Raw genomic sequence first — 25,080 nt, forward strand, 5'->3', positions numbered from 1 at the left:
TAAATAAAAATTAAAAAAAATAGAAATGAAGAAATACATATTTTGGGATAGGTCTCGACGAGACTTATCTCTGGAACTTAGTTCCAGGATTTCGTTCGATCGACTCGATTTCTCTGACGCGCACTAAACTGTACAACAAACAAACACATGAAATTTAAACCCTCCACTCACATTCATACGTAGTTCTACACTATCTCTAATGACAAATTAGTTGGATGATGTGACATGAAAGTTAAGGAAGTTGATGAAAGTTAGAAAAAGTTAGTAGTGGTTAGTAAGAGTTAAGGAAGTTGATGATATGTCAATTTGTGGTGAAAATATGAGAGAAAAATAAGGGATAGTTCTCCGTTCAATACTCTCTCCTTGTGTTCTCCGTTCTTAAGTTCTTAACTTTGTTCTTTCAAGTTATTAGTTCTAATTCTTTTTTCTAACTTTTTTTTAACATCAATTCAAATTTTTAATAGCTCATTTTCAAGTTCTTTCCATTTAGTTTAGCATTCATAAAGAACGCCTAAAGTTCTCAATTACTTAGCTAGAATCATTTTCTAAATTAATTTTTCCAGCTTTTGTTATAATCCGTTTAGTTATTTTCTAAGCCTGATTTCGTCTATTTAAAATCCTTTTTGTACTCGATCCCTTCTAATCATTTGTTCATGACTTCCTGAAGTTAAATTTAGCCTTTTACTTTACCCATTTATGTGTTCCGAAACTTCATTTAAAAGCCAATCTTTACACCTCAAATCTTTTTAGACATTCTATTTCCAGCTTTTAGTATAATCTATACAGTAATTTTCCAAGCCCGTTTTAGACCACTTAAAGTTTATTTTAGCATTCGATCCCTTCTAAACATTTATTCTTGACTTTCTAAAATTAAATTTAGCTTTTTACTTTGCTTCATTCCGTGTTCTTAAGCACTCATATGATCCTCCGAAGTTGAAGGTCAAATCTGCCCATACTTGCCTACTACAAATCAGAAATTTGCTAGATCAATTTCGCTCTTTCCAACCGACCGTAGTGCTCTGAGGATCTCAAGCCGACAACAAATTCAACGTCTAGCCAATATAACTATTGTGGCTCCAAGTTTGTCGTTGAATTTTCAATTTATTGTTTTGGCATTTCAATTCCTTGTAATTCAATTGATTTACCTATATGTTTAGTATAGAAATATTTCAATTGTAATCAATTTAATTTTTACTCTGAACACATGTACTCAAACCTATATTTATATCAATAAATACCCATTTTTCACCAAATCTAGTGTCAATTTCACACTTTAATTTCCTTTATTTACCTGTTTTTATTTATTTATTTGCATTAGGTTAAATAAAACTAATTTATCTAGCAAAGTTTCTATAACGGTGCTAGAGACCCAATAGAGACTTTTTTTTCAATCCTTGTGTCCCTCATCAATCGTTTCGTTAGATTTCAAATTTTGGCACGCAATTCCATAAACTCAACTGTTCATTTTAATTGAAAAATAATTCCTTTACACACTTGTACCTTAACTACAAGTAACAACGTTGAGAATTAGCGTATTCGCAAAATATTGCTAACATTTTTAATAATACTTTTCATATTCATTTCTTATTTGTTCTTTTATCATTAAAATTAATAAATATTTCTTCAAAAAAAAATTAATAAATATAAATTACTAAAAACTAACTTTAACCAAGTAACAGAAATATATATAATCTTAAAAAAAACAGAAATATATATATATATAACTTATATTAAATCCTATGAATTAAAAAAAGTAAGTAATTTATTGGTGTAAATTACACCCATAGCCACTGAACTTTACCATTTTTCACATTATGGCCACTGAACTTTACCATTTTTCACATTATGGCCACTGAACTTCATTTCTTCCCGGTATGGCTACTGAACATTACACTTTTTAACACTAGTGACCACATTTTCTATTTTCGAAAATCACATTTTTTGGAGCTCTCTCTAAAAATTCACTTTCTCTCTTCTAGCCAAACAACACCCAAATGACCTCAAAACGAAAATTTTCAAGAATTAAAGTTCCTTAGAATATCATTAACGCTTTTGGATTTTTTATTTTTAGCCGTGAACGGTCGTTTTGAGACGTTAAGTGGCCACCGATGTTAAAAAATATAAAGTTCAGTGGCCATACCGGGAAGAAATGAAGTTGAGTGGCCATAATGTGAAAATGGGTAAAGTTCAGTGGCTACGGTAAATTACAACCATGGCCACTGAACTTTATCCATTTTCACATTATGGTCATTGGACTTCATTTTTTTTCGATATGGCCACTGAACTTTACATTTTTTAACATCGCTGGTCACTCCACGCATCAAAACGACCGTTGACGGCTAAAAATAAAAAATCCAAAGTGTTAATAATATTCTAAAGAACTTTAATTCTTGATTTTTTTTTTTTTTTTGAGGTCATTTAAGTGTTGTTTGGTTAGGAAAGAGAAAGTGATTTTTTAGAGAGAGAAAGCTCCAAAAAATGTGATTTTCGAAAATAAAAAATGTGGGTTCATGGTAAATGTCGTTCTGAACAACTTTAATTCTTGAATATTTTCAGTTTGAGGTCGTTAACGATCGTTAACGGTCATTTTGTGAAGTTAGTTAAAATTGAGTGGTCACCAATGTTAAAAAAAATATAAAGTTTAGTGGCCATAATAGGAAGAAATGAAGTTCAGTGGCCATAATGTGAAATGGGTAAAGTTCAGTAGCCATGGGTGTAATTTACCCTAATTTTTTTTTTTTGAAGAAAATTTAGCCTAATTTATTAGTTGTTACATTTTTGTTTAATTTATAACTTTTATTTGGGATAAAAATTTATTTGGCCCAAAATTCTATCAGTTACCTCACGTGGTATTTTCATTTATGACATTTAATCAAATTTAGATGAAAATTTATGAGATTTGTTTTTTTTTTTTTGTTTTGGGGCAAAAACTCAAATAGATTAACGGGAAGAATTTGCATCTTCCAAAATAATATTTGACAACCAATCAGGTAAAACAGAAAAAAAAGTAATCGCTAGCATTGGAACAGGCCCGCCTAGCTACGAAATGAGCGGTCCTATTCGCTAAACGATAAACAAAAGAAAGTTTAAAACCGGGTTGAGAGTTTAAGATATCCCTGCAGTCTTGAATAATTGACCCAAACTCTGAAAGGTCTTGACGTCTAGAGGTAACAGCATCAACCACGACTTTAGCATCAGATTCAAAATCAACTCTAGTGAAGTTTTGGCTAGCCAACCAACATAGACAAGTACGAAGAGCAAGTACTTCCACAATTTTAAGCTCCTTCAATGCTGAAATAATGCAGCTACTCCCAAACATAAAAGAACCAAGAGCATTCCTAACCACAGCTCTTAATCCACACATTCCAATTTGTGTAAAAATAGCTGCATTCATATTGCACTTGACTACTCCAGTAGAAGGTGGGATCCAATAGTTCATACATGTGCGACCTTGATCTATATCTGAAGAGACACGTTCCCCTAATCCCACAACCCCAGTCCTAGATCTACTGTCCCGAGATGTTAACCCTGAACCATGGCCTACCAAGCTAGGCTTGTTTGGCACATAGGCTCGATAAGCTATCCAGTCCCAAACTTCATTCCTTACCTCATACCAACTTAGATCAATTGGCCACTACTCTTCTTTCCAAACTACTCTATTTCTGTGCTCCCATATTGTCTTCAAAACACAACATGTGCGAATGATCTTTTCTTTTGATGAAGACACTAAATCTTGTAAAAGCCATTGAGAAAACTGCATATCTTCCACTTGTGGCACCGCCAGACCAACAACTCTCCAAACTTCACCTGCAAAAGAACAAACTGTGAATAAATGTCGATCAGTCTCATCATCCTCAACACAGACTGGGCATTCCAAAGATAGTGGAACCCTTCTTTGAGCAAGTCTTTGTCGAGTTGGCAAACATTTTGAGCACACCTTCCACAGGAACATTTTTAATTTTGGTGGGATCTCTAACTTCCATAAAACCTTCCAACCCTCACTTACCACATCACCAACCTCCACATTCATACCCAAGGTATACCCAGATTTTACATTATAACACCCATCCTTAGACCAATGCCACATCAAAACATCCTCTCTATCCCCTTATAGGTAATATAATATCACATATAGCTGCAACCTCATCTTCACTAAAATAACCTGTCAATTTATTCATATCCCAATGCCTCCTGTCTTCTTCTAAAAGATCACAAACCCTCAAATCCTCAAGACCCGGTATCTGAAAAGAATGAACTCTAAAACCCTCTAATTTAGGGACCCATGGATCTTTCCATACTCTAATTTTATTACCATTTCCCACTCTCCAAGACAAACCTTTTTCAAGAATGCTCACCTCACACCAAATACTCATCCAAACCATACTAGGATTATTGCCTAATTTGGAAGAAAGTAAGTCCTCATTTGAAAAATATTTAGCTTTTAAGACACGACTCACTAAAGCATTTGGGCAACTGAGTAACTTCCACCCCTGTTTCCCCAGCATAGCCAAATTAAAAATGTGCAAATCTTTAAACCCCATACCTCCAACCTCTTTAGATTTACATAATTTAGTCCAATCAAACCAATTTAACCCCTTTGACCCATCCATTTTCCTACCCCACCAGAAAGAATTCATGAGCTTTTGAAGCTCATCACAAGTAGATAAAGGAATAAGAAAAGTACTCATACAAAACGTGGGTAAAGCTTGAGCAACTGATTTCAACAACACTTCCTTTCCAGCTTGGGACAAAAAACGAAAGCCCCAACATCCAAACTTCTTCCTTAATCTATCCACCAAAAAGGTGAAAATACGCCTCTTCGATCTCCCAATAAGCGATGGAAGACCAAGATACCGACCCATGTCAAGGGGAGTCGAAACTCTAAGAATAGTTTTAATGTCCTCCCTACACTCCATCCCAACATTTGAACTAAAAAATATACCTGGCTTATGTAAATTTACAGCCTGACCAGATGCTTCATCATACTCAGCTAATATGCTCATAATTGTTCTTGCTTCTTGACTAGAGGCACCAAAAAACAAGAAACTGTCATCAGCAAAGAACAGATGTGAGATAGCCAGAGCCTGTAATATGTATATGTATTAATTGACACAATTTTTATTCTTAAATGACACAATTTTTAACATGTAATATGTATATGTATTAATTGTTTTAATTATTTTTTCACATAAATTTTAGGTGGATAAATAAGAGAAAAAATTAATTCTTTATTTTAACCATATATTAAGTTTATATGGGAAAAACAAATTCAAACAATTGGCACGTGTATATGTCACGTGTTAAAAATTATATTATGGGAAAAAAATTAAGAAATCGGATAATTTTTCATCCAAAATGAGTCAAATATCACATATGGAAATATTTCAGAAATCAAATGTTACCAAATACAGAAACAAATGACAAAATTTTAGAAACCACAGGCGCCAAATGAGTTTTAATGCCTTTTATTTTATTTAGCAGTTTAGTTCCTTACAGAAAATCAAACCATTTAAGAATTCAAATATTTAAGAGATAAAAATCTTGAATAAAAACTAAATAGTATATTATTAAATTAATACAAGGATAAACAGTGTGTTATAATTTTTTTTGTAAAGGCTCCAAACTGAATTTTAACATCCAGAACATGGAGCATCGCTGCTAGGACCGCAATTCGCCGATGGAGCTCCTCGGGCGGGTGGTCCGGGGTTTCCTGGCAGTTTGGTGCTTTCCGTAGTTACTGTTGCTCGCTCGCATTCTATCAACATGAGAAAAATGAATAATTAATTAATAAAAAATTTCTAAAAAGTCAAACTGGAGATATTAATTTATTGATTTGAAGGAATTCTAAACATAAAAAGGGTTTTGGGTAAATTACCATGAAACCATATTTTTTATTTTCCAAAATCATATTTTTTGAAAATTTCTCTCTCTAAAAATTTACTCTCTCTCCTAACCACATAACACCTAAATGACTTTAAAACGAAAATTTTCATGAATTAAAGTTCCTTAAAATATCATTAACTCTTCGATTTTTTAATTTTCAGACAGTTAGCGCTCGTTTTGAAGTGTTGATTGGCCGCCGGTATTAAAAATTGTAAAATTCAATGATTATACTATTAAGAATTGAAATTCAGTGACCATAATGTTAAATGGATAAATTTCAGTGGTCATGAATGTAATTTACCCAAAGAATTTTAAGAATTTGATTTTATAAAACAATGCATTAAAGTTCTTTGACCTATCATTGTCATTAAAGAATTCATACAACTACACTTTATTTATTTATTTATTTTTAACTTTTCTTTTTAAGAAATGATTGATATTAATATTCATGCAGCTTAAATACTTGTTTCTTTCAATTTTTACGAAATTCTTTTCCCTTTTTAAGTCCAAATAAAAATAAAAAATGTTTTATTAAAAATTCAAAACAACTGTATTTTAAAAAAAAATCAATTAATATCTACTGCTTATATCAACTAACAAACAACAGTAAACACATAAAATAAACGGGGAGGCTTAAAAAGGAACTAATGCTAGTAAAATGAATAATACCAGCGAGTAATTGTCGAGCAAATGTCGAAGAGGGTGAAGCCAACAAAAGGCAGAAGAATAGCAGAGATATCCCAAGAAAGGTTTTCATTTTGAAACAATGTCTTAGGCTCTCTTTCTTCTAAACTATATATACAAACATATTACAAATTGATTAATTTTGATAATATGTGAATGGTTTCATTTCCAGGATATTGCAGATCCCACTCTTTCTTCTAACACGAGCTGATTGATTTTATTGAATTCACATTGCTTGGCAAAAGTCTAATTAGAGATGTTTATTACTTTAATTTTAAAAAATGCACATAAAATTCTTGACCTACCCTTCTTATTATTATTATTATTATTATTATTATTATTTCGGACTTTGCTATTTTGGTAGAAAAATCCTGGAAAGAATGGAGAGAAAGTCTTGTTTTTCAAGTGTAATGGCAAATATAACCTTATAATTATAATAGTAACTATTTTGTTACCATTTATTTATAGGAAATAATAATACTAGTATATAATTAATTAAATATCTAGGTAAAAGTGACTATCGGAATGTTTTTCTATTTTCTATTTTGTTGAATTGTTTAAAATATTTACTGTATTACCATATATAGTTTCAAATAATCAACAACAAACAAAAATATATACAAAACTATTTCAATTTACTGATAAATTTGTTTGGAATGTCAAATGTGACAATTAAATAACAGTCAAACCGGTATTTTAAAATTTTCGTTAACGTATGATTAATTTTGATGTTACTTAAATTTTTAGAGTTAAATTTGCATCATTTCGTATGTTCAGGTTAAATTTGCACTTCCCTTAATGAATTATAATTTTTATGGCGTAAATAATTTAGTGATAAAGAATATGGGTCAAACCAAAACCGAGTTTACAAGCCCTCCAAGCAGCCAACTGGTGCGTTGACCCAAGTCCACATACACGGATCCAATCCAACAGAAACCCCTATATAAACACCCTCAAGCTCCATTCACAAGGTTTGCTCTCTCTCTCACACACACTCTCTCTCTCTAATGATTTCTCTCCTTTTACTAATTTGGACGTCAGAGTGTTCTAAGAGACCTTTCCTCGCACAAGTAATGTCCGTTAGGGGTGTGCATCGATTCAAAACCGAACCAAACCAAAAAAATCCAAATGCCGAAATCACCAAAATAATATTGACACCGACATTGACACCAAATAACATGTAAAACCGAAATAATACTGAAATGAAATATTTGGTTCGGTTCGGTTTTAAATCGAACAAACCAAATTTTTAGTTAAAAAAATAAAAATAACAAATAAAACGACTATATTTTGTTATTACATTTAGCTCAACAATGAAAAAAAATTTGAAATACTTCAAAATATATTTATATTGACTTATTATCTCAACAAAAAAAATATTAAACTTATAAAATCAAATATATATAGTATAATATGTGTAATTCGGTGCAGTTCAGTGTTTTTTACATTTTTTTAATCAAAGTGAACCGAACCGAATCCCGAAATGTACCTAAAAATGAAACCAATGTCGAACCGAAGTGTTAAAAAACTGAATCGAAAAATCGAATTTATCAGTTCAATTCGGTATGTGGTTTAAACCGAACTGATGCACACCCCTAAAATCCGCTATCGAAGGGCACCGCGGAAGTTCCCATGTCTACATTCTTTGGTGCAGTGAACGTGGAGAACAAGTGACCTTCAGATTTTCCTATCTGAAATGAGTGATGAACCGACATAGACTCATCTGAAAGAGATGCTCGTCGCGGCTGCTAGGACATCGAATTCTAGACAGGAGCCCCCACTGAGCTCCATAGGGATGCCACTATTTGCTCACGGAGGTGGAGCCCGATGAAAAAGCGGTTAGCACCATCGCACAGTTGGTCAGCATATTCTGGAGTTTCCAGACAACTCATGATGTACAAAATATAGCACAAATGAAAATAATCGAGCAATAGCAGGCCCTGTAGGAGAAAAATGCCAAAATTTGGGAATTCCTCAAGAATCTTTGTAGAGGCAAACCATGTCCCTTGCGGCCCCCTGCCCAAGTCCTATCAGTACCTTTGACCCTCACGGCGCTCATAGCACCCCGTTAGCCCGACCACCGTGACCTTAGACCTATTGGAAGTTGAAGACCCTTTGGAGTCCAAGATACAAGGTTCCTGCACAAGCAAGTCTTAGACGGAGTAATGAGAGGAAAAATAACTTCAAAGAGTAAAAAATGTCATAAAAAATACCGTTAACACAAAGAACAAATAAAACATATAGTGCTCGTCATTTCAAATCCGCAGAGAAGTAACTGTAGTTCCAACTTCTTTATTTAAACCATTAGGAATTTTCGAATCTGAATCTTTTCTTTCGCAATCACGTAGATTAGTGTTCTACAGATAAGATCTACCATTTCCGCTCTTACTAAACCAGAAAATATTACAAATAAGGGTTAATGTGCGAAAATACCCCTAACGTTATAGGTCAGGAGCAATTTTACCCTTAACGTCTAAAATGGTGCAATTTTGCCCCTAACGTTTGTAGCCAAGAGCAATTTTACCCCTAACGTTGGTAATTTGAGTCAATTTCAGACACTATTATAAAACACAGATATTTTTGTTTATTATTTTGCACCATTGCATATCAATTCATTCTAAAAAAAGGATTTCATATTTTTTGTAATTTAATAATAGAATTGGAGATTAATATTTATAAATTCGGTGAATTTTTTGAATTTTCTTTTGTATAATTTGTACAAAAGGCATTATATTTTTATATTATTATTTTTTATTTTTTTCATATCCCAACATATGTTTATGATTTGTTACTGATAAAATGACGCACATGTGAAGTCTAGAGGATAAGATTCATGATCGAAAAGACAGTTTGATGAATTATTTCTGAAATTGACCCAATTTATTAACGTTAGGGGTAAAATTGCTATTGGCTACAAAAGTTAGGGGTAAAATTGCACCATTTTAGACGTTAGGGGTAAAATTGCTCATGACCCAAAACGTTAGGGGTATTTTTGTACCATAACCTAACAAATAAAAAAATAACAGATCAAATAGATTAAAAGAACCTATAAAATATATAAATGTAAGGAAAAAAGGAAGATAAACCCCTTCTTCCTCCTTAATTAGATAAAAGAGAATCTAAAGGTATTGGAATTTCAGAGAAAAAGCAACTCAACAGAGAAAGAAGTTCATTTCTGACACGTTGCGCGTCATCCCAAGTTGAGTCATTAAATAATAATCCTATATCTCAAGTTGAGTCATTAATTTATTACTCCCTCCATTCCTTTTTATAAGTCATTCTAGGTTGTTTCACACAGATTAAGAAACTCAATTAATATAGATAAAAATTACTAATTTAACCTTTAATCCTTGGCTGTAAAGAGAATTTTTAATAAAATTGCCTAATTAAGAAAAACTCTCTCTCATCAATTTATTTCTGTACTTCTCTCAAGAAAAACACGTCAAAAAACAAAAACTCCCTCCCTCTCAATAATACGTTTCTTTCCCTCTGTAAATTCAGAAATTCAATCTCTCTCAAATTTAAATTTCCCCCAAAAATTTTGATTGCTCTAATTTTAAACTTTAGCACCAAAAAATGGAATTGAAGAGTCTCCATTTATATATGAACAAATTAAAGATTGATGATTGTAACTCAAGTTTTTATCCTTCATGGTTATAGATTGCTATCTTCTTCTTTCTTGTCTGTTTTTTCTTCTCCAGAGATGAATTTTCCTTCATCATCCATGGACAGAGTGACTGAAATAGATCTAAATGTTGATATTAGTCATGGAGATTTCAGACAAAATGAAATAGGCTATATTCTACCAGACCTTAATGGCTTTGAGGAAGCAGAAGCTTTGAGTATTGATCTCAATGGTATTTAATTCTTTTGTTTTTTTTCTTGTTCGATTTATGCTTCCTAAATCATACTTGAAGTGTTGTATAACTACTTGGCTTTTTCACTTTTATTAGTACTGTTTCTGACATTTGAAATCTCAATTATTTCTAATGGAGTTACCTTATACAATGACACTTGAATCTATATACTTGCCACATCCTTTGAATCATTTGTTTTGAATTATGCAGATATAGAAGGTGAACATATACCATACCAGACAAGTAAGAGGAAATATTTATCCAATGCTCAACGTCGAGCAATATACGATATGTTGTTACAGAAAAGCATTGATGGAAAATTGCCTAAAGGGACGACCAATTCAGTGGCATCAATATTTTCGGTTGGTATTCGGCTTGTTCAACGCGTTTGGAAACAATGGAAAAATGACGGATTACATGCTGATGTTTCGCATAAAAGGACAAAGAATTGTGGTCGTAAGAGAATTCAGATTGACTGGAATCGATTTCGTGAAATCCCTTTGCAGCAGCGGACAACCCTTAGCTCTTTAGCTTATGCTATGGACATGAAAAGGACTACAATGTTTAGACGTTTGCAATCTGGAGCAATACGAAGACATTCAAATGCTATAAAACCTCTTTTAAAGGAAGAAAATAAGAGATCCCGGTTGAAATTTTGCATATCAATGCTTGAAGAAAGCAGTATCCCACATGATCCAACGTTTAAAGAGATGTACAATATTGTCCATATTGATGAGAAATGGTTCCAGATGACAAAGAAAAATCAGAATTATTACTTACTTCCGGATGAAGAAGACCCATTACGCACATGTAAAAGCAAAAACTTTATTGGGAAAGTCATGTTTTTAGTTGCCTTAGCTCGACCAAGATTTGATGTTGAAAGAAATGAAATTTTCTCTGGGAAGATCTGTGTGTTTCCTTTGGTTACTCAAATGCCAGCCAAAAGGAACAGTGTTAACAGAGCTGCAGGGACTTTAGAGACTAAACCAATAAATTCAATTACTAGAGATGTTATAAGGTCTTACTTGATCGGTAAAGTACTACCGGCAATTAAGGAAAAATGGCCAAGAGTAGATTGTAGGGATCCAATATTTATTCAGCAGGACAATGCAAGAACACACATTGATCAAAACGATGAAGAATTTTGCCAAGCTGCTAGCCAAGGTGGGTTTAATATTCGTTTGATGTGTCAACCTGCTAACTCTCCAGATATGAATGTCTTGGATCTCGGGTTTTTTAATGCAATTCAGGCTTTACAGTATAAGGAGTCACCGACTACAGTTGATGAGCTTGTACATGCTGTGGTGAAATCGTATGAGGATTTTCCTTCATGGAAGTCCAACCGAATTTTTTTGACATTACAACAGTGCATGATAGAAACAATGAAAATTCAAGGTTCTAACAAATACAGAATTCCTCATATGAAAAAGGCAGTGTTAGAAAGAGAGAGCCAGCTTCCTACTCAACTAAAATGTGAATCTGAATTAGTACAAGAAGTACTTAATCATCTTAATAGAACAACTTGATTCAGGTATATAGTTATAGTGTCTTTGTTGAGTAAATTTTGGTTAATTACTCTGGATAATTTAAATTAATTAATCTTTGTTGTTTTATTGATCATTGCAGGTATCAGAAACTTCATCTGCTATTTTTGCTCAGCTAGTGGAGAAGAGGAAAATTTATTGTTATTTGATTGTGTTTTAGGATAGCTGGTTAGATATATTTTTGGGTTTATGCTATAATGTGTTCGATTATGTTAAACTATGTTTAATAGAGCTTTTTTTTTATGCTGATGTTCAATTATGCTGATTAAATTGTGTTTAATAGAGTTTTTTTATGCTGATGTTCAATTATGTTTATATTAAAGCTCATGTTACAAGGAAATTGGGTACATCCAGAATTTTATGTTCTTAAGTGGGACTAAATTTTGCTCTTTCAAATGGGAACATCCTGAATTTTGCTCTGTCAAATTGCTTAAGTGGGACTAAATTTTGCTCTTTCAAATGGGAACATCCTAAATTTTGCTCTGTCAAATAACTTAAGTGGGGCTGAATTTTATGGTTTAGTTAGGAGCAGTCTGAATTTTATGGGACTGAATTTTGCTCTGTCAAATTGCTTAAGTGGGGCTGAATTTTATGGTTTAGTTAGGAGCAGTCTGAATTTTATGGGACTGAATTTTGCTCTGTCAAATTGCTTAAGTGGGGCTGAATTTTATGTTTTAGTTAGGAGCAGCCTGAATTTTATGTTTTAAGTGCGACTGAATTTTGCTCTGTCAAATTGCTTAAGTGGGGCTGAATTTTATGTTTTAGTTGGAAGCAGCTTGAATTTTATGGTTTAAGTGGGACTGAATTTTGTTCTGTCAAATTGAGGACAACCTGAATTTTATATTTGAAGTGGGACTGAATTTTTCTCTGTCAAATAACTTAAGTGGGACTGAATTTTCCATGTTACGGATTGCATCATATTGTTAAAGATTCAGTGGTTGCAATCAAATAAATTGATTATGAAGAATATCTCATTTTAAAGTGTAATAAGACATTAAAGAGTTTAAATGCATAGATTAGTTACAAAGAATATCACAATAATGTAAAATGGAAAAGTAAAAAGTTGAATATCTTAAAATAATGAAAAGAATATCATATAGACATTGGAACACATGATGATATTGGTAATATCTTAATTAATGGAGGTATCAATACCACTAATGAGATATCACATGTCTTAATTAATGGTAGTGTATTTGATAAAAGTATGCATGGTCTAGTTTTTACTTATCTCTCTCTCCCATGTGCAAAGTGTATATATATCAGTTTGCAAAAGTTGTTAATGTAGAAAGTTTAACTTGCTAGAACACAGAAAAAAAACATATCCTCCACCACTACAATACAAAATTTGGTCTTTGGCTTCATATCAGCTCCCTCACATTTTATGTGCTTGTATGATGGTGGATTTTTAAGGCCTACTATAATTCAATTGATTCAAGAGAATGTTTGGTAGTCCAAAAACTGTTCTGATACTGTAATTCTAAAGCAAATGAAATCGAAATCAGTTAGCATTCTGATGTTTCACTTAGAACCTTAAGTTAAGAGTGCAATAAATATAAAAGTATGTACTGCAAGATATATGAAACTCAGCGAGTAACAATTTGTATCCATTTTAAAGTTGTTAAAATGATCAACATTCCTTTATCATATAACACTCCCTTCGTCAATTGAAAATCAAGCCTCAAATTCATTTTGCAAAGCTAAACTAATGATTATATATCTTCTCGACCATGACCCTCTCCTTTTTACCTTCTTTTGGATCTCATTTGCAGGTCCTTCTTCTGTTTCTTTACCAAACTTTCCTCTTCTCTTCCGATGGACCCTACCTCTCGCCCTGCTGTCGTCATCGACAACGGCACCGGGTATTTTCTCTTCCTCCGCTCATTGTTTTTATTGAATTGAAGGTGTTTGATGGAATTTTCCAATTGAGATTTTGTTTGATTTTGATTTTTTTTGGTTTTTAGGTATACTAAAATGGGTTTCGCTGGAAATGTAGAACCGTGTTTTATTTTACCGACTGTAGTAGCTGTAAACGAGTCCTTTCTAAACCAAACCAGAACTTCTTCGAAGGCGAATTTCCTAGCCCAGCATAGCGCTGGGGTTATGGCCGATTTGGACTTCTATATTGGAGAAGAGGCGGTTTCCAAATCGAGATCCAGTACTACTTATAATCTTAGCTATCCAATCAAACAAGGTCAGGTCGATAATTGGGATGCCATGGAAAGGTATTGGCAGCAGTGTATTTTCAATTATTTGCGCTGCGATCCAGAGGATCATTACTTTCTTTTGACCGAGAGCCCGCTTACTGCACCGGAGAGTCGAGAATATACCGGCGAGATTATGTTCGAGACTTTTAATGTGCCTGGGCTTTATATTGCGGTCAATTCGGTGCTTGCTCTAGCAGCTGGGTATACCACATCAAAGGTCGGTTTTTGTACATTTCAGTTGAGGCTCTAATCAACGAGAATGAAATGGAAACGCAGGTTGCTTATGACCGGCATTTCAAATTTTGAGAATTATGTTTTTTTTGTTGTTGAATTAGAGCTGTGCAATACATTTTGGATCTTGATAGTGTAGATGGAGATGAAAAATACATGAGATTGCTGAAGCTGAATTTGACTATTGATGCTATCGAATTTTATGTTTATGGTTTATACTTTAGGTTAGCTCCTGATTAGGGGTCCAATCGTTTTTGAGTTTGAAAAATTGTGAGAGTCCCCACATAAGTTTACTTGCTTTTAACTAACTATTGTGTGTTATTTGAATTATTGTTTCTTCTTTATGAGCTGATAGCTGTTACCTTGAGCTTATTTTTTCACTTTAACACTAGCAGTTTAGCTTAATGGTCCAACTGATCAGGATTGAACAGTGAAATTAATGAACACAAATTTTTGTTACTGATCTTTTATCGGAAGTAAAATTGTAGTACACAGCTCTTGTAGTGGTAGGATTGTATATACCAGTACCATGTCAGGAGATCCTTAACGGAATTGCCTGTGATAGAATTGTTAATGGTTTGGATGTTGGGAGAAAATGATGCTAAACTATTCACTACTTTATGATCAACTAATATAAAATCAAAGTTTATTTTACTAATTGAACATAGGAGACTAACATTAATTTGGTCATGATTTGCCTCGTTGTGTTTAAGTCTATGGAAGCTGCAGGTTTGAAATAATTTCATCGTTGTGTGAAGCATTATTTCTCAACGAATTACTTATGCATAGTTCTTATGGATCATTATTAGAAATCCTAACTTATGAAATTTGTGTCATATTGAATGTATATTGGATGAATTGTTTGTCCTTAATCTTAAATACAACACCAATCTGAAAAAGAGGCCTCATGTTTTAGTTTAGAAAGATTTGCATTTTGGTATCGATTATTCTTGAGTTCATTGTATTGAGTTCTTTGCCACTTTTAGTTGTCCCAACCTGCTGCTCTTTTATTTTGTTGCTTTATCTTTATATCTGATGTGCTCTTTCTATTGGATTTTGGCATGAAGGATTTAATTTTGATTACATGGTTGGTGGCTTATTCATTTTTTCTTGTGGTTGGTGGCTTATTCATTTTTTCTTGTTCTTTTTCTTTATTAGATAGTTGAAAAAAATGAGAATGCAGTGCTGGATATACATTTTATGGTCTTAATGCTTTCTTATTCATAGCCATATATGTTCTCTTGCAGTAATATCTAGATGAAATCCAACGCATGTTTTAATCTTGTCCTTCATGCTCTGTACAATGATCTTGCCTCTGAGATTGACATGCATTTCTCTGCAGTGTGAGATGACAGGGGTTGTGGTGGATGTTGGAGATGGGGCTACTCATATTGTACCGGTTGCTGATGGTTATGTTATCGGGAGCAGCATTAAGTCACTTCCTATGGCTGGCAAAGATGTTACTCTCTTTATCCAGGAGCTCATGCGGGTATGTTTTGTTTGCATCTAACATTAGGTTCCTAGTCATAATAAGATACTATAGTATCTTGGCGGTTTACTTTCTAGGATTTAGAAGGGGACAAATTTGAATGGGAGAGGGGGAGGAAAGATACACACTAGTTTTAACAAATTTCCTAGCTTATTTTATTATTCTAAAAAGAAACTAAGACTTGAATATATTGAATTTTCGCTAAGATGCACATGTCCTGAAAAAACACATGCTAGACTGGCCCTTTAAACAAGACACTCCTGAAAATATTTTAACCTCTGCCGAATTAGTAGTTTTCAATGATTTGACTTGTAACTAAGAATTAGGTATTTGGGGATGATATGATTGTGACTAAGAAATATGGATTTGGGATGATAAGGTGACTAGTTGTACTAAGGGCTGCTTGCTTGTTGAAATTATTGTTGCAGGAAAGAGGAGAAAATGTACCACCAGAAGATTCATTTGACGTGGCTCGAAAGGTGAAGGAAATGTATTGTTATACTTGTTCTGACATTGTTAAGGTAATTCTTCTGTTGCAAGAACATCTTTTTTTCATAACTGCATAAGTTTGCGATACATGTTATTTTAATTGCCTCAATTTTAGTATGACAATTTCCACCACTGCAACTCTATTATGCCTTCTGGCATATTTATGATGTAAGCGATAAATGTAATTCTAGATTTCTTTGACGGTTACAGGAGTTCAACAAGCATGACAAAGAACCATCCAAGTATATTAAGCATTGGAGAGGAATTAAACCAAAAACAGGGGCACCATATTCTTGTGACATTGGCTATGAACGGTTTCTTGGACCTGAGGTTTGCTCTATCTCATGTTTGGTAGACTTTTCTCATTGTAGCAGTTTTGAACATTATATTGAATTGATTTTGTTAAGTACTGCCTTGATTAGTATGAGCTTACAAATGGAATACTATTTTGTTCCCCGGACTATTCCTGAAAATGCTTGTGAAACCATGATAACCATATGAACTAATGGCCTCATAAGAATTCTACTTCTTAATATCATTTGTTTGCTTCAGGGGAACTGGGAGTAGTTTTTTGATTTCTGTCGTTCTCCATAGAAACGAGATGTTCTATTTCATTAAATACTCTCTTGTTGTGCATATTTGCTTTTCCTTGTGATCAGTATTATTGGAGTTCTTAGTCTATATTTCTTAGGTAGATATTTCTTCACATGGGACTAAAGGTCATTTCTTTATTATATGGAATGGAACTGAAGTATTGGATAGTAAATTAGGCAATCATGTACTATGCATGAACAATGCTTTAGAATATGTTGAAACCAAGAAGTGGATACGATGAATGAGCAAACAACATTGAACTTTGCTTCTTGTGCATTCCTTTCTTTTACAGCATTCTTCAGCTCTTTGTTTTAATGATTTCTTAATTTGTTGCCCAGGTTTTCTTTAGTCCTGAGATATATAGCAGTGACTCTGTCACTCCTTTACCAGTTGTAATAGACAGGTGCATTCAGTCTGCACCGATTGATACAAGGAGGGCTTTGTATAAGGTACTTTTTTTTGTTGTGTGTAACAGTACAACTACAAGATGAATTTCCTTTAGTAACTGCTCTAGGAACCCGCTTTGCAACTGCCTTGAGAAAGAGACTTTCAGGATTCATCTAAGGATAAGGAAAGAAATGGCAGAAAAATCAACCTCTCTGATGCTATCTTGAAAGAAAATTCTGCAAATTGGCATGTAGATTAACTACTTTGCAATGGGCATAAGAATTTCACTATGTACTATGGAAATAATGAGAAAATGTAACGATGCAAAAGTTGTATCTTTGACTAATGGCTACTTAATAATATTTATGAGGCCTCTTTTCTCCATTCCTTGTTAAAGATATGTTCTATGTTCATATTCTTCTTTCTTTATGGTATGGGGATGGTAACGCGAGGGTTGAGAGCCGGCTGGATAGAGCGGTTTTTTCAACAGCTTTCGCAGAGTACTGGGATTCCTTCAGCTGTACTGCGCTACCTCGACATCATTCAGATCACTGCCCCCTGGTCTTCAAATGCAGTCGTACCACCAGTTCAATTGCACGGTTTCGCTTCCAAACTATGTGGCTGAGCCACCCGAACCTCAGGGAAGTCATTTTGAATTTCTGGAACGGTCCGCACCCTAGGCTACCGCCTATGCAGCTCCTTTTTTATAAACTTAAGCAGTTAAGGCCCATCTTGAGAAGTTGGAATAGGGACGTGTTTAGGAACATGGACAATGAAATTTCAGAGGTAGAAAGAGCATTGGCTGAAATTCAGAATACTATTTCGAATGATGGGCTATCGGATCAGCTTCATCAGAGTGAACTAGAGGCTCACACTAGGCTGGATTTAGCCCAACAACGAAAGGAAATCTACTTCAAAGAAAAGAGTAGGGTCAATTGGCTTGCAAATGGGGACAGGAACACAACATTTTATCATCGAATGGCCACTATCAGAAAAGCAAATAGTGGCATTCAGGCTCTCCAGGTGGGAGATGAAATGGTCATTGACAAGGATCGTATTATGAGCCATATACAGGACTTCTACTCTAGGCTGTTCTGCAATGACGACAGGGTTCCACGCTCATTTGAGGAAGTTTACAGGGTCATTCCGAAATTAGTAACAGAGGCCGACAATTCTGATTTGACTCGGTGTCCGGACAGAGAGGAGATCAGGCGAGTGGTCTTCTCTATGGACAAGAGCAGCGTGCCTGGGCCTGACGGGTTCACTGGAGCTTTTTACCAAGCCTACTGGGACATCATTGAGGGTGATGTGATTGCTGTAGTTCAAGCGTTTTTCACAACAGGGGTCGTAACGCTTGGCTTAAACTCAAGCAACACGGTCCTTCTACCAAAAACTGAAGAAGCAACGACTGTGGAGCAGTACAGACCAATCGCCATGAGTAATTTTTGCTACAAAGTCATTGCTAAGATTCTAGCTGAGCTGCTTGCACAGGTAGCTGCCAGAATTGTCTCTGTTAATCAATACGGCTTCATTCCGGGACGTAGCATTCACCAATGCATAGCAATTGCTTCAGAGGGCACGAACATGCTCAATAAAAAATGCTTTGGGGGGAACATGGCCCTGAAGATTGACATACGAAAAGCCTTTGACACAATGAACTGGAACTTCATGCTTGCTGTGCTTGAGGCCTTCGGCTTTTCTTTGCAGTTCAGGGATTGGATTCTCAATATTCTCTCTTCCGCCAGAATCTCCATTCTTAGTGGGGCTGCTACGTCTAGCTACTTCAGCTGCTCTAGAGGTGTCCGTCAGGGAGATCCCCTTTCACCGTTGCTTTTTGGAATTGCAGAGGATTTCCTCAGCCGCTGGCTCTCGCATCTCCATGAAAATGGGGCTTTACAAGCTATGGGGTATTCTAATACTTGTAACTTCCCAACGCATCTTCTTTATGCGGACGATATTCTGCTTTTCTGTAAGGCAACTGCAGCTAACATCAACTCTATCAGAGACGCTTTTTCACTTTACGGCACTCTATCGAGTCAGCAGGTCAATTGGCAAAAATCAGAGATTTTCCTGGGTAGCAGTATTCCTGACAGACGTGGTTTGAGATTAATTGAGCAAATTGGTATGCGTAAAGGAACCCTGCCATTCCGATACCTTGGAATTCCCCTTTTTGTTGGCATTCCACGGACAAGGCACCTGCTCAGCTTAATGGACAGGGTCCTGGCTCAGTTTTCTAAATGGAAGGGGGATCACCTCTCTATGGCGGGCCGAATTACTTTAGTAAACTCGGTCATTCATGGAAGTTTTATACATTCATTCATTGTCTATAAATGGCCAGTCGCCATGCTGAAACGTCTCTCCCGTTGCATCAGAAACTTCGTCTGGACGGGTTCGATAGATGCCAGGAAAATCGTGGTGATCCCCTGGAAGGTCTGTTGCCAGTCACTGGCTGAAGGAGGTCTGGGATTGAAGAATCTTCGCAGGTTAAATGATTCGATGCTCGGAAAAATTGCATAGGGGGTGCTTGAGTCAAACACCATCGGCTTTAGGCTTCTAAGATCCCGTTTCATTTGTGCTGCTAAGCCTCGTGCCGTGATAGTTAACTCTACCATTTGGAGTTCTATAAAGCATGTGTATCACAAGTTGGACATCAACTGTCTCTAGTGGATTGACCGTCGGTCGCAGCTTAATTTCTAGAACAGTGCCTGGTTAAGTCCGACAGTTGGCGCAATGGCTGGTCTGACTCCGAAGGAGCAGCGACATTGCTTGGACACGATAGAAGATTATCTCACTGACAGGGGTTGGGAGAACCTCCCTGCTCTGCAGCAGGATATTGTTAATCGTATTCAAACGATCACTAGAAGCACTGAGATAAATGATGTCTGTATCTGGACTCCGGCCGTCAAAGGCGACTTCACTACCAAGCTATTTTATGCTTGTCTACATCCACAGGCTCAGCCACCAACTTGGCGAAATTTCATTTGGAGCAAATGTATTCCCCCTGCGCGATCTCTGGTATGTTGGCGGGCATTACATGGTGGGCTCCTAACCTATGACAAACTCTGCGGGAAAGGAATGGTGCTGGTCTCCAGATGTTGCTTGTGCGAATCCTCCATGGAAACCGTGACTCATATGTTAATCACCTGCCCATTTGCGATGGAAATTTGGCGAGGGATTGTGAACTTATTCGGACGAAACCTTACTGGTTCTTGTCTTGAGGAATTGATCACGGCTGCTGCTAAGGAGCAGTTTAGCTCTCAAATTACTGCACTTTGGGCTGCTGCTGTTGTAAATGCTGTCTAGATAATTTGGTTAACCAAGAACAGGTGCATCTTTGACGAAGAACGCCCATCTATCTTCCTTTCACTGCGAAAATTATGGCATTCGATCAGGGAAGCTGCAGGTTTCAGAATCGGCTCCTCAAGGAATTCAATTGTTGAGGCACATATTTTGCGAGAGCTTGGTATTGACAGGATCCCCAGGAAAGCTCCTACTGTAATTCTGGTTTGCTGGCAGCCGCCACCGGCGGGTTGGACCAAGGTTAACACCGATGCATCAGTCGACGGGTGCCCGGGTTCAGCGGGATGTGTAGGAATTTTTCGAGGCTCGAATGGAGAGTTCATCGGTGCTTTTGCTTTCTCCATGGAACTCGCCTTCCCTTATCTGGCTGAGCTTGTTGCTGCTGTATTCGCGATCAAATCAGCGATCTCCCATGGTTGGACTCAAATTTGGGTTGAGAGTGACTCGACATACGTGGTTGGGATTCTTAGAAGTCGTTCAGAGGACGTCCCTTGGTCAATCAAGCAGGATTGGAAATTTTGTTTACAGCAGCTTAGCCCCTTGAACCTGGCAGCTTCACACATTTACAGGGAAGGTAATCAGGTAGCAGACTCATTAGCTAGCTTTGGTAGAACGGTCAATGCTCCTGTCTGGTGGGATGAGCTCCCCAATTTTTGCTCGTCTGCTTTCTTTAGCAACCTTGCGGGACGGCATATTTACCGTTTCACATAACTTTGTTCGCTTTACTATTTTTATTTTCCTTTAATAATATCGGCCTTGGCTCGGGAGCTCTGCAAGGGGTGCCGACCTAGTTGGGATGTCTTACGTTCCTCCTTGCCAATCGCTCGCATTCATTTAAAAAAAAGAAAGGGAAAAAACTAAAAATTATAATTTATCACAAGGACATATGAGAACTGTATGACAGTAGTTCTCCCATATTGTAAAAAAAAATTAAACTATTACTAGCTTGTACCTTCCTCAAGAAAAACAATTTCTTCATTGTTCTGATCTTGATATGTTTCTTGTTGGCTACTAAAGAGTGCATTAAAAAGTAGCTTTTACTTATATCCAAAATACATAGATTTTTAAGCCAATTTAAAAAGTATAAAGATTGACCTTTTTGTACCACATCCGATTCCTTATTTTCCACTACTGCATCATGTTGTTTCTTCTTCATTTTATGAATTCTAGCCAATGACATTGGTGGAATGAAGTTACCTTTTGTATGTCCTTTCAAAAAATTTATCTTAGCCTGAAACAAATTTCAAAACATATAACAAGAATACATTATACATTCATATATAACTTATAAATTACTATTTTGTGTCAATACCTTTTTTGAAAATGCAAGTTGGGCTTCTTTCTCTCACATTCCTCTTCCACAAAATCATCATCAGGAACATACTCATCATTTTCCTTGGTAGCTTTGCTTCTTCTTTTTCTTTTCTTCTCCTGTGTACTTTCTACTAAACTTGTCAAAGAGGAAGCAATATGTTTTAAGCCCAAAGATTTCAATCTCCCCTTGTTGGCTTGAATTACCATAAGCCTCTTTTGTTCATACTCATTAAGTGGTTGCTTCGAATTTGTCTTTCCTCCATGTCTAGTCATATTTAAGCTATTCTAAAAAGTAGCAGTTGTTAAAACAATTAATATCACTTATTAATTCTTTGGATAATATTTGCAAATTAAAAAATGATACAAATAAGATAAACGATAAAATTATATTATTAAACCTTAGTTACTCATGAAAATAATAACCAGCAATATCATGTTATTATCCATTTCTAGAAACTTAAGCATAAAAACGAAGGTCATGCAAGATCAATATCATTATCACTATCATTATCACTCTCACTGTCACACTCCTCATCGAGATCATCATCATCATCATCGAAATATACATCTTCATTTCCATCAAAATCTGTTGGTTGATTTGCCTGAGTAGCATTTATAATCATATCGCCAATACCGTCTCTTATTCCAATAAATGGATCATGAATCTCCTCTGCATAAATTGGTGAGACTAGTCCATCTTGAGAGGTCTTCGGTTGAATTTGTTGTATTGCATCCCCATCATCTTCAGTCAATTCCTTTTCTGAAACATTATAGTGATGCCTTGGATGGGTTTTTATGACGATAAGCCAATTGGGATCAAATCCGTCACAAACATAAAGCACTTGTTGGGCTTGGGACATAAGAACAAAAGGTTCTTTAGTATGCATCGAACATAGACTATTGACACTGACAAAGCCATGCTTGTCAAACTTGATACTTCTTCCAACCTTGTGAACATCCCACCAATCACAACGAAACAAGATAACACGTTTTCCATCTAAATATTATGCCTCAATTATGTCAGTAAGAATCCCAAAGTAGTCATCTTCCCTAGCCCCAACAATGCCTTTGACCATGACACCAGAATTCTGGTTTACCCTCTTCCTTTCTGTTTCCTTTGTGTGAAATCTAAAACCATTTCCAACATATCCATTAAAACATTTGACACCTTCCAAAGGGCCTAAAGCAAATGTTCTTAAATCTTTCACCACCTGATCGTCATGGCCTTCCCCAAGCAAATCCATGACCTAAAAAACAAGTTGCATCATAAACCTACGATAATATTAAGGACGAAATAAAAAACGGGTTGACTATTGACATACCCGATCACGAAACCAATCTACCAAATTTTTGTCGAACGTGCCATCTTCATACTCGCTTCAAAACAATAGAAATATGATTACATGTATGTAAAGGGAGCATCTTGCTGTGAGCATGTGAAATAAAGAAAAAGCAAAAATTTCCATACTTTAGGTATTCTTGTGCTTCGTCACAATTCTTAAGTACATATTCTCGAACTTGGGTTAACTCCTCTTTAGTAAGAGATCTTAATTTAGCCTTCCCCAAAGGAATACCAATTGGTGCAAATATTGATAGACCTTGATAGTCATTGTCTTCCTCATCCGTGTTCCTATCAGGTTGGTTAAATCTTGTCTCAATGTCATGTAGATACTTTGAGCAAAAAAGCATGCACTCCTCAATAATATAGCCTTCTGCAATAGATCCTTCTGGCCTACTTTTATTTCGAACATAACACTTAAGTTTGCGTAAAAGCCTACAAAATAGTATTTAAATTTAAGAAAACATGTCAGGTTTAGGAAAAAAAACTAATAAAAACATTGATATTGAAGGAATACCTTTCAATCGGGTACATCCATCGGTATTGTACCGGTCCACCCAATTTCGCTTCTGTTGCGAGGTGAACACACAAGTGCACCATGACATCAAAAAATGATGGAAGAAAAATCTTCTCCATCTCACACAAAGTGATGGAAATTTGGCGTTCAAGAGTGTCCAAATCTTTTACTTTCAATATCTTAGAACACAAATCTCTAAAAAATGTGCTCATCTTAACAATCACCTCATATACTTTAGGTAGTGACACTCCCCAAATTGCAAGTGGCAATAGTTGTTCCATAAGCACATGACAATCATGGGTTTTGAGACCCCATATTTTACGTTTGTCAAGGTTTATGCATTTTGAAATGTTTGATGAATACCCATCTGGAACCTTTATACACTCTAAGAACTTGCACACCTTTTCTTTCTGAGTCCTAGACAATGTGTAAGGTGCTGGAGGAATGTGCCATTTTCCATTCATCAATTTAGGAGCAAGATGCTTCATAATCTTCACACGTTTGAAATCATGTCTAGCCTTTATATTATCTTTCGACTTCCCCTCAATATCTAGCAAAGTACCAAGAATGTTATCGCACACATTTTTTTCAATATGCATGACATCAAGGTTGTGACGAAGCAAAAGGGTACTCCAATAAGGCAATTCGAAAAAAATGCTTTTCTTCTTCCAATTATCATCTCTCTTTGGCAGTTTTACCCTTTTTCCAAATTTCATACCTTCAAGGTCCTTAACTTGAGCCAAAATTTCAACACCAGATAATTTCTTGGGAGGGCTTCTTCTTTCTACTATTCCATTAAAAGATTTGTTCTCTCTCCATTTATGGTCAATAGGAAGAAAGCGACGATGATCCATATAACAACATTTTCCTTGGTTTGGTAACCGAATAAAGCTAGTTTCATTCATACAACAAGGACATGCCTTATAACCCTTAGTAGACCATCCAGACAAGTTAGCATATGCTGGAAAATCATTAATGGTCCATAATAATGAAGCATGCATTTGAAAATATGCATTGTTTGAAGCATCATATGTCTTAATCCCAAATTCCCAAAGCTCTTTTAATTCCTCAATCAATGGTTGCAAGTATACATCAATATTATTGCCTGGCCCACTTTTCCCAGGGATTAATAAAGATAGTATAGTAAAAGGTTGCTTTATACACATCCATGGTGGGAGGTTATACACAACAAGTACTACTGGCCATATACTATAGTCACTTCTAAGCCCGCCAAAAGGATTGAAC

The 25,080-nt window shown here is 35.5% G+C and overlaps 3 protein-coding genes and 2 long non-coding RNA genes across 5 annotated transcripts; 3 read left to right on the top strand and 2 right to left on the bottom strand.

The window, feature by feature from the left end:
* Positions 1 to 2,973: 2,973 nt before the first annotated feature.
* On the bottom strand, positions 2,974 to 6,638 carry LOC136227698 (uncharacterized). Its single transcript, XR_010688186.1, has 3 exons — positions 6,553 to 6,638; positions 4,943 to 5,755; positions 2,974 to 3,807 (listed from the first exon to the last, which is right to left on the bottom strand). It is a non-coding gene; the product is annotated as an uncharacterized lncRNA (long non-coding RNA).
* A 3,594-nt stretch (positions 6,639 to 10,232) lies between these two features.
* Positions 10,233 to 11,688, top strand: LOC136227099 (uncharacterized). The gene is made up of 3 exons (XM_066015809.1): positions 10,233 to 10,424; positions 10,635 to 11,588; positions 11,675 to 11,688. The coding sequence occupies exons 1-3, from the start codon at positions 10,271 to 10,273 to the stop codon at positions 11,686 to 11,688; spliced, it is 1,122 nt and encodes a 373-aa protein (XP_065871881.1). The 5' UTR covers positions 10,233 to 10,270.
* Positions 11,689 to 11,721: 33 nt separating this feature from the next.
* LOC136227956 (uncharacterized) lies at positions 11,722 to 12,261 on the top strand. The gene is made up of 2 exons (XR_010688337.1): positions 11,722 to 11,955; positions 12,051 to 12,261. It is a non-coding gene; the product is annotated as an uncharacterized lncRNA (long non-coding RNA).
* A 1,374-nt stretch (positions 12,262 to 13,635) lies between these two features.
* Positions 13,636 to 17,749, top strand: LOC136226379 (actin-related protein 3-like). The gene is made up of 6 exons (XM_066014831.1): positions 13,636 to 13,830; positions 13,933 to 14,392; positions 15,749 to 15,895; positions 16,324 to 16,416; positions 16,595 to 16,714; positions 17,317 to 17,749. The coding sequence occupies exons 1-6, from the start codon at positions 13,784 to 13,786 to the stop codon at positions 17,467 to 17,469; spliced, it is 1,020 nt and encodes a 339-aa protein (XP_065870903.1). The 5' UTR covers positions 13,636 to 13,783; the 3' UTR covers positions 17,470 to 17,749.
* Positions 17,750 to 22,306: 4,557 nt separating this feature from the next.
* On the bottom strand, positions 22,307 to 24,712 carry LOC136226858 (uncharacterized). The gene is made up of 4 exons (XM_066015530.1): positions 23,836 to 24,712; positions 23,448 to 23,753; positions 23,302 to 23,356; positions 22,307 to 23,226 (listed from the first exon to the last, which is right to left on the bottom strand). Exons 1-4 carry the CDS (start codon positions 24,687 to 24,689, stop codon positions 22,984 to 22,986), a joined length of 1,458 nt encoding a protein of 485 aa, XP_065871602.1. The 5' UTR covers positions 24,690 to 24,712; the 3' UTR covers positions 22,307 to 22,983.
* Between the last annotated feature and the right edge of the window lie 368 nt (positions 24,713 to 25,080).

This window comes from Euphorbia lathyris, chromosome 4, assembly GCF_963576675.1.
Source record: "Euphorbia lathyris chromosome 4, ddEupLath1.1, whole genome shotgun sequence".
Lineage (NCBI taxonomy): Eukaryota > Viridiplantae > Streptophyta > Magnoliopsida > Malpighiales > Euphorbiaceae > Euphorbia > Euphorbia lathyris.

Excerpts from the sequence above, each read along its gene's own strand:
- LOC136227099 (XM_066015809.1), top strand. The coding sequence starts at position 10,271 with ATGAATTTTCCTTCATCATCCATGGACAGAGTGACTGAAATAGATCTA. Across the intron at positions 10,425-10,634 it reads TTTGAGTATTGATCTCAATG|ATATAGAAGGTGAACATATA; the intron begins GTATTTAATTCT and ends TGAATTATGCAG.
- LOC136226379 (XM_066014831.1), top strand. The coding sequence starts at position 13,784 with ATGGACCCTACCTCTCGCCCTGCTGTCGTCATCGACAACGGCACCGG. Across the intron at positions 14,393-15,748 it reads CTGGGTATACCACATCAAAG|TGTGAGATGACAGGGGTTGT; the intron begins GTCGGTTTTTGT and ends ATTTCTCTGCAG. Across the intron at positions 15,896-16,323 it reads TTATCCAGGAGCTCATGCGG|GAAAGAGGAGAAAATGTACC; the intron begins GTATGTTTTGTT and ends TTATTGTTGCAG.
- LOC136226858 (XM_066015530.1), bottom strand. The coding sequence starts at position 24,689 with ATGGATCATCGTCGCTTTCTTCCTATTGACCATAAATGGAGAGAGAAC. Across the intron at positions 23,754-23,835 it reads TGGATGTACCCGATTGAAAG|GCTTTTACGCAAACTTAAGT; the intron begins GTATTCCTTCAA and ends ACTATTTTGTAG. Across the intron at positions 23,227-23,301 it reads TAGATTGGTTTCGTGATCGG|GTCATGGATTTGCTTGGGGA; the intron begins GTATGTCAATAG and ends CTTGTTTTTTAG.